The sequence below is a fragment of the Dendrobium catenatum genome, unplaced genomic scaffold (assembly GCF_001605985.2).
Source record: "Dendrobium catenatum unplaced genomic scaffold, ASM160598v2 fragScaff_scaffold_71, whole genome shotgun sequence".
NCBI lineage: Eukaryota > Viridiplantae > Streptophyta > Magnoliopsida > Asparagales > Orchidaceae > Dendrobium > Dendrobium catenatum.
The window spans coordinates 1,981,366-1,990,264 of record NW_021318533.1 but is presented as its reverse complement, the minus strand read 5'-3'; the positions used below and the strand labels follow the sequence as shown (position 1 = coordinate 1,990,264).

Genomic DNA, 8,899 nt, shown 5'->3' with positions numbered 1-8,899 from the left:
AAACTATCCTTTAAACCGCCACTACTAGCTCTAAAAAAGATTACTAAGATGCATCCATGGAGCCATTCATCTTGGTTTTGTGATAAATCTAGCTTATAACCTACTCAGACTTGGACTAGGATGGTGATATCATCAATCACACATCTAGGACGGGATATATATATTTCTTGGCCATACACTAATGTTATAGTGTGTCAATAAATAAACTACCATGATAATATTCTCCACCAAAGAATAGTACAGAGCCCTCTTATTGCAGCTATAGATATTATCTGGCTATGAAGTCTTCTTTAAGAGTTCAGCCTATCAGTAAAGGACAATCACCTCAACTACTCCACTTTACTATGATAATGTCTTTGTCATTTATCCAACAAATAATCTTATCTTTCATGCTCGTACCAAACAGATATAATTAAACTAACATATCATTTGCAACTGCATCAAAAAACAACATCATCACATCTCATCATGCAACTTACAATATCAATAATCAACATATCCGCAAAGCAACAATCAACCACATACCAAGTTGACGCTTCATGATCAACACATCAACTTACACGGTTGTCAAAATAACATATAAAAATCTCTATTCCACCCGACTCTAAATATCAATGCTTTTCTTCGCAATACAACTCTATATTTCAAGTCAATAACCATCAAATGAATCTTCACAAATATTTCTAGCTTAGCAAACTCTATACATTGTATTTATGATTAAAAACAAATTACTTTAGTTATCTTGAAACACATGAAAATGAAAGGAAGTGCTTCATACATTCTCCCTCTATTTTCCTTCTTAGGTTAACATCAGCTGTCGACTCATTCTCCCTATGAATTGCTCTCTCCTTTACTATTACACAAGTTTATAGTCATATTGAAAAATTATATCAGCTGATAAGATATCCTTAGATTGGATTTTACTCTTAATGTGCACCATTTCTTTGCCTTCAAAAAGTTGATGGGGAAAGAGAGGGAGGTCATATACATACACGTATGTGCCTCTCAAGTGGGTTTTCTTTCTAGAAGGTTTGATTTGAAGCTTCCATTCCAATCAATCTCTTATGTGCGCTGGCTGTGAGATTTTCTTCTGCCTAATGTTTCAACATAGACTCCAAAGCCTCTTATAGTCAAGAAAAGATATGTCAGCAATTTTTTACTAGCGTTAATTTTCATGACTCCAAGATATTTAAAAGAAATTAACTGTCGAAATATAAATCAGTTGTTTATGTATATATGTATGTTATTCCTTAAATTATTGCCTCATAGAAGATTTTTATAGTCAAAATAAATAAATATAAATAACTTGTTTCAACATAAAGTTTTTTTTTTATTATATGATTCTTTAGGTAAATTTTTCCCTTTATCAATTTTTTAGTTTTTATTACTAGAGTTTTTAGGGAATGATGAATCAAATACAAAAATAAATAGTAAAGACGGTCCAAAAATATCCTTACAACCAAAATTTGTCGAACCCCACTAGCGGTGGCAAGTGGTTGTTTGTTGTAATGGTTTGTGGCAGGCTGCAACGATTGTGACAGGCGGTGATGGCTGGAGCCTGGAGGTGGGCAGTGGCCATCGGCTGACAACGATGTTGGCCCTAGCAGTGGACAATGGTAATGAATATGAATATATGGTGTATTAAGAAATAGCCTAAATATGAAAAAATTCAAATGCATTAAAATTGAACTAGATGGTAAATTTCAAATGCACTAAAATTTTACATTGTATTTGCTTTACTTCAAACCAAACATCAACATCGCCCAAACAATTCTCTATAAAATTTTAGTGTAAAATTAGAAGAATAAACTATCAAAATGTCCTTTTAAATCTTAATTGTTTTCAATTATTTGATTGTATTACAACAGCAAGAAACCAATAATTCATGAAAAACAAAAGAAAAATACAGGCCAAAAGCGGTCTCAGTAATCGGCCGAGGCTACCAGCGACCCTGAAGCCAAACACGGACCGTCCCATAAAAGGTTGCCACCAGCTAAGCATCAGGGGTACGAGCCCCAACCACATCATAGACCTTAGCCTAGCACACCACCAAATCAGACAAACAAAGGAACAGGCCATTCCCAAAGAGAGCACCTCAGCAAAACTTAACAACAAAACACATAAAATCATCGTCTGCGACGGCCTCTACCCCAAAATTTCCCCCGAGATGCAACATTGATAATCGGTTTATCACTGACCAAAGAAAAATCATTGCCTGGGTCAGAGCCTGTACAATAATCCGGAGAATCCAAATCATCATCAGAAAATTCGGAATCCACTTCACCATCCGACGAACCATGCAACAACTGATTCCTAATATTCAATACAGACGAATCCCCTAAACAATTAGTCATAGATTGCGAATTGATCAAATTAACTGGAACCTCAATTAATCTGTTGAGAACCGGGCTACAGTCCTCCCTGATATCAGTCGAATGAGGCGCAGCCTAAGCCAAGACGGAACCCACATCACCAGTCTCAATCAAAACATCACCACTTTCCAAATTAACTAAGTTTCCCGTAGAGGCCGGCTCCAAAATAACATTGCTAACATAAGTTACAACAATAGGAAGAAAAGGTGTAGCATTCGGAGATAACGCAACCGAGCAAAAATCAAACGATATACCGCCAACACCACACACCTCATTATTAACCAGATCAGGAACAGTCGCATTTACACTTCCCAGCTCTAAAGGAGCCGATACAGCATCTAAAGTAGTATTAGTAGTTTCAACCATTAAAAGAAGAGGAGAAAAATCCATGGCAGCATTAACATTAAGGCAATCAACCACACCAACCCCTCCAATCAGAACCTCACCATTCACGCCCTTCAGCGATACAGAAATCCCCTCAACACCCGGGGAACAAACCGGATTCTGCACAGCATGGCAATCAGGATTTAAACCAATATTCACATTTTCACACTCCCCAGACTTCACAGAAGTTGCATTCAAACCAATACCCACCCCACCACAAGCAATAGGAGGAGGGTTAGTGTTCTGGGTGATAGGAGCAGAAGGTCGACAATTTCCGATCGAGTGACCAATAGATTTACAACCGGCACAAAAGTTGGGGAACTCGTCAAAAACGACTTATTGCGTATAACCTAGAGTTTCCGAACCTAACCAAACTTGTTTAGGATATGATTTCGTAATATCTTATTCAACAAGCACACGAGCAATCGACGGACGGGAACCTATAGCCGTAGCTTCATCAATTTTCAGCGTTTTCCCAAACAAACTTCCAAGCCCAGAGAGAATACGAGTCGAAAATAAGTGGGGACGAAGATGAGGGAAAGATATCCAGATAGGAATCACCGGTGATTCCACACCAATGTCCAACGTCGGAGACCACTTCGTCAGTTTCATAAAACAATTAAAAACAAGGTAAGAACAGTGACAGAAAACTCTACAGTAATCCAATCATTCGCTAACTTGATCAGTATATGAGAATGATCTAAAAGCGTGATAGAGACCTCACTCTTCAACTTCAAATTATTTAAAAAAAAAAAAAAAAAAAACCACTTATGAATAGCTTCCAAAGAAGGTCTTTTAGAAGGAAAAAACCAACCATAGAAAATTAAAAAGGGGCAGCAAGATCATTAATTTCCACATCTGAAACCCAAAGTGATGGGAGACCACGGAACATGGAGGCCTGCAAATACGGAAAAGAAGATTTCGGACCAGCTAAAGCTTGAAGGAACAACCGAGAAAGAGAAGACCCCCCTAAAAAACCGGGGTCTTTTAACTTAACAGAAACCATGCCGGCTAGCCGGCAAGGAAGAAAACACAACCAGCAACAAAAAAGACTATCCAAATGAAAAACAGAAGCAGGGAAAACGAAAACTTCCCCCGAACGAACGAACGCCAGGGAGAGAAGCCCCCACCGGGACAGGGAGAGCTCCCGCCGCCACCAAACCCACAGAGCCACGAAAAACCCTAGCGAAAAAGATACTTTGGTTTGTTATAATTTATTATGTTATAACTATTATTGTTGTATTTGCTTTACTATATTCTATTATTTAATACACTCAAACATTATTATTAAAACCTGTAATTTTGTATGTGTGAGAGGATGTCAAATATGCAATAGTTCAGTGAATGAATGACAAAGGTTGAGTGGAAATAGTTGGCGATAATATCAATCAAATGACATTGAATAGATTATGACGATCAGACAACCACAGTCTGGAGACGATGATAGGGCGTCACAATTGCTAGATGATGGCGGTGGTTGTTAGTGGTTGTTGATATTGAATGTTAAGTAGAACTCTCAAATTCTTCAAATATCAAAATTCTCTCCAAATTCAAGTCAAAGTCTCATTCATGTAAAAAATGTGAGCATATTGATAACACTTTTAGGATCGATGTTTTGATAAATTTACTGAAGATTTGATGACACTTGATCAAATGACTCATATTAAATCCTTTCATCATAAAATATTTATTCATCATTTAAGTACTTTAGTAATATCATAATCAAGTGATATTGAGCTAATTGGAATTGTCTTACCCTAACAAACTCTTGTCGATGTCTTCCAACCCCAGCAATGTATTGGTTCGATCAATGCCTTCCCCCAACAAGTTTTGTCTCATTTTCTCCTTCACCAATTGCCAGTCAAGTCGATTATTGCCTCGAGGAAGCCCTCCATCACAAACTCATCTTCTCTTTCTCGTGCTACGTGTCGCATCAATGGTTGCCCCCAACAATCTTCATCATGAAATTATACTTTTTCACACATTGTTTAGCTCCATTGATGCTTTCTAACAATGAAGTTCATCATGAACTCATCTTCACAATTCTTGTTAATACCTTCCGGCCAACAATTTCAGCAAGATCGAAGAAACACAATAACATTAAATGTTGTTGGTTTGAATTTGGTTGAAATCATAATGATTTAATTAGAAATATTCAACTTTGATAATTAGTTGATAAAAATAAAATATAGGCTTGATTTGAGACATTTTTTATCACTGTTTTTTTAATATTTTCATGATTTTTTTATAGTGAAAAACTCTTTAAAAAAATTAACTCAAAAGGAAGCATAATCTCTTATCAAGAATGATTTCATTTAAAATAAAATTTAAATATATTTTTTAAATAAGTATGTATGTAAATTTCCTTTTCTTATATTATTACGGGACATATAAAGTAAAATTTTCAATTTTTCTGAAGTTATTGCGAGTCTTTTTGGGTGAGAGCTTTTTCTATTTGTGTGGCCGTCCCTCTGCGTATTAAGAGCACAACTTCCCTTTTTAATCGGCGTATTAAGAGCATCACTTGCCCGCTACCACCACCACAGCAACCAACATGCAACGCCACGACCGCCGGCGGCCGGACTTTGCCTCCAGTGAACACTTCAGCTTCTCCTTCCCAGTCCACGATCATCTCGGGTATGGTATCTGGGCTGAAAATCTGAAAACCCTAGACAATTCCTTTGGCAAGCAGAGCCCCCACCGCAACTTCGGCCCCTGGGCTCGCACAATCCGCCTCCCTGAGTCCTCCTCAACCGTCGAAGGGTCCTGCGATGCCTCTTCACCGACTCTATGGAAATCAGCATCGCCGAACTCACGGCCTAACATCTCCCGCGCCCAAATGATCGACAAGTACCGGCAGGACATGATGGATCTGGTCCGCGACTTGCCGGAGACGGCGTACGAGCTTTCTCTGAGGGATATGGTGGAATTGACGTCGATTCAGAGAAGGGAGGAAGAGAAGGAGGATGAAGCGGCGTTGACGGAGAAGTGGCAGATGAGTAAAGGAAGGAGGAAGACGAGGGTAAATAGTAATTCGAGAATTGGTAGTATGGTTTCTGGTGGGTTTCTTCTGAAGATGTTCATGCCGCATATTCCGGCAGTGCTTGGGGGTAGCCGGAAGATCTCGCCGAGGCCGATGGCGGTGGGAGCTGATGGGGAGTGGGTTAGTGGGGGGTTTCAAGAAAGGAGTACTAGCAATAGTAGCAATGGAAGCTCTAATAGTAGCTGTAGCAGCAGAGGAAGACAACGATTGTGAGTCTTTTGCTTCTTCTAGGGCTAGATCTCGACCTAATTGTTAGTTTTCTTTCTGTTTCCCCACAAGGGGCTCTTGATCGTAAGATTTTAGCTGGATTTGGATGTGGTGCCACCTAATTTAGCTAATAAACATTTTTTTTTTTGTTTCCATACAAAGTTTTGAATCCCACCTACATAAAATTTGTGGCTCCGCATTCAACTTTCCAAAAACAAAAAAAAAAATCTTGATTTAGGTTGAATGTAAGGTAAATTCTCGCCAGTTGATTTTTCTGAGTTCTCTTAAAGCTTGAATATCTGAAATCCAAGATTTGGGTAGATTTATTAGGTGCTTGTTTGCAAGTAAATAGACAAATTATCTTAAAAAGATATGATTTTGTTTCTTTCTTTTTGTGTGCGAAGTTAATTATTTTAATGTAATGGGCTGATTTCCAATTGCACCCATTTAAATGATGGATCCAACAAATTTCATTCTTTTGTAGAGCATGCTTTCTAACTTCAACCAACCAAATGTCTAAATTCCGGATTTAAGATATTTGAAGCTACAGGATTTAGGCCTTGTTTGAGATGGCTTAATTTCGCCTTTTCAGTTTCGAAACGGCAGAATTTTTTTTTTCTGTTGTTTGTATGTGCCACTTTTACAGAAATGCTTTTTAGAGAATTATATTTTTGTACTGTTTTTAAAAGCTTTCTATATTAACTTATCCGTTAGAAAACTCAGTTTTATCAAACAACAGTTTTAAAATTATCTTCTAGGAAAGATACTGAATAGCCAAATGAAGCCTTAAAGGAGTTCATAAATGATTTTTCTTGTCTCCAAACAGCTTTAGTGATTTAACTCATGTTATCAAAATGAATAACAAATTTATTATTAACTCCTATGTATTGCAAAAAAGCCCCTTAGTTTCAAGATCTCTAAAGCTAATCACATAATTCATATTTAGGTTATCAGTTTATCACCCATCACCAACTTAAGTTTTCATTTGGAACAGCATTTTTTATTGCTTCTTAAAATAACTTTTTAGTAAAAAAAATTAATTTTTTATACTAAAAAGCTGCTTTAAGAAGCATGAAGACAGACACCTCAAACAAAGCCTTAGGATTCATTTGGGACGGCTTTTTTATTGCTTCTTAAAATAACTTTTTAATTTAAAAATTAAAATTTTTATACTAAAAAACCGCTTTAAGATGCGGTTATTATTCGAATAACCCATTTGATTGCTTTGTTAATGTTTCAGGAAATTAAGCGGATGCTATTCATTCTGTTACAGACACAGGAGGAGCAGGTCCAGGTAGTTCTACATCAATTATGTTAAACTGAAGTTATTTAGATATTTTCTGTAAAATAAGACTGTGTTCTAAATCTGGGAGTGATTTGGTTGTAAAATAATCAGGTCGATCGGTTAAGGGGCCTATTAAAGCTTTTTGATAAATTTGACTTTCTTTCCTGTCTCGTTATAGTTTGATTCCTCATTTCTTCAACTGAGTGACTGAGTCCTCATAGTAGATTGCTGTTCTGTACTATTATTATCTTCATGTCTAAGGGCATCTCCAATGGAAAACTCCATTTTTTACGGCAAAATATAGCAAAACTCCAAAATGCCGTGGTGCTGTTCCAATCAAACTCCATTTTAAGTGCTTCTGCGAAGGTAACGATCCTTCTCCCTTTCGCGCGTTTTTCCGGTTGAGAGAACAAAATAGCGTAGGTGAACAGTGCAATGCCAATATTGGCGTCGCACTATTCACCCGCAAGTAAATGGCAGAAGATTTGACGTTCGGCTGGAGTGACCGAACGACGCCATACGCAAGTTTGGCGTTCGGTTGGAGATGCTCTTGCTCTATGAAATAGCAAGAAAAAGTGGAGTTGTTCCCTGAGTTTTATGATGCTGATTAATTTTGCAAGTGTTCATAACTTGAAGCTTGACTTTGTAGAATTTGATCTTTGTGGAGTGTTTTCTGTGATCTCCTGCAGTTTAATTCCATGTTATGCTATTGAATATATTAAATTGGGGGATTTGCATGCATACCGTAAAATTCTCTTTATTTTTATTTATATAACACTAAAATCTTTAAGGTTTCGTTATACTAAAATGCCTCATTTATTTTCAGAAATTGGCATGACTTGACTTACCTAACTTAACTTATGTATGATGACAAGTTAGGACTTTCTTTGTAAATTTTATGATTTTATGTAATACAGCCTGATGCTTTATATTCAATGTTGAAATTTGAAATATTTTTTCTCTTAAAAAATTAAATAATTCAACTATTTTATTCATCTTCAATAAATATAGTTGTCCGAATTCTATAAAAAAAATTCCATTTTTGCCCCTATGTATTAGGATTGGTTTGATTTGATTCTATTAGCTATTGCTCTATGTTGTACTGTTTGACATAGAATAAAAGCGTTGTAGTCTTGCAAAGAAATAGAAGCCAAAGGCAAAAATGTTGTGGTTGCCTTGTGAAGTTTAGAATGTAGATTCATGTGAATTTTGTCGCTCATTTCTTTGAGAGATTATTTAGTGCGGACACTGGATGAAAAGATTTGTCTGATTTTGTTTATGTGAACAGTAAAAGTGCAACTTCACTGCACTGCATTTTTACTGTTCATAGAGATAAACCGGACGGTGTTCCCCGTTCAGTATATGTACAAAATAATTCATCCATTTATTTTTGAAAAAAGGTGCTGCAAAGTCCAAATCAAGCATAACCTAATGTGAAATTAAGCATCTACAAGACTACAACTAGTAAAGTTATTTCTTTAGCAATATTGGTGTGTTTTTTTTATAGGAGTTCTTGTCTAGTAATTAGGGATGTAAGCTCGCAAGCTATTAGGGGTGTAAGCTCGCCAACTAGCTTGAACTCAACTTCACAGCAAGCTCACGAGTCAA

General features: G+C 36.7%; 1 protein-coding gene across 1 annotated transcript; it reads left to right on the top strand.

The window, feature by feature from the left end:
- The first annotated feature begins 5,194 nt into the window (after nt 1-5,194).
- LOC110104249 lies at nt 5,195-7,490 on the top strand. Its single transcript, XM_020833267.2, has 2 exons — nt 5,195-6,008; nt 7,247-7,490. The coding sequence occupies exons 1-2, from the start codon at nt 5,311-5,313 to the stop codon at nt 7,302-7,304; spliced, it is 756 nt and encodes a 251-aa protein (XP_020688926.1). The 5' UTR covers nt 5,195-5,310; the 3' UTR covers nt 7,305-7,490.
- The last annotated feature ends 1,409 nt before the right edge of the window (nt 7,491-8,899 follow it).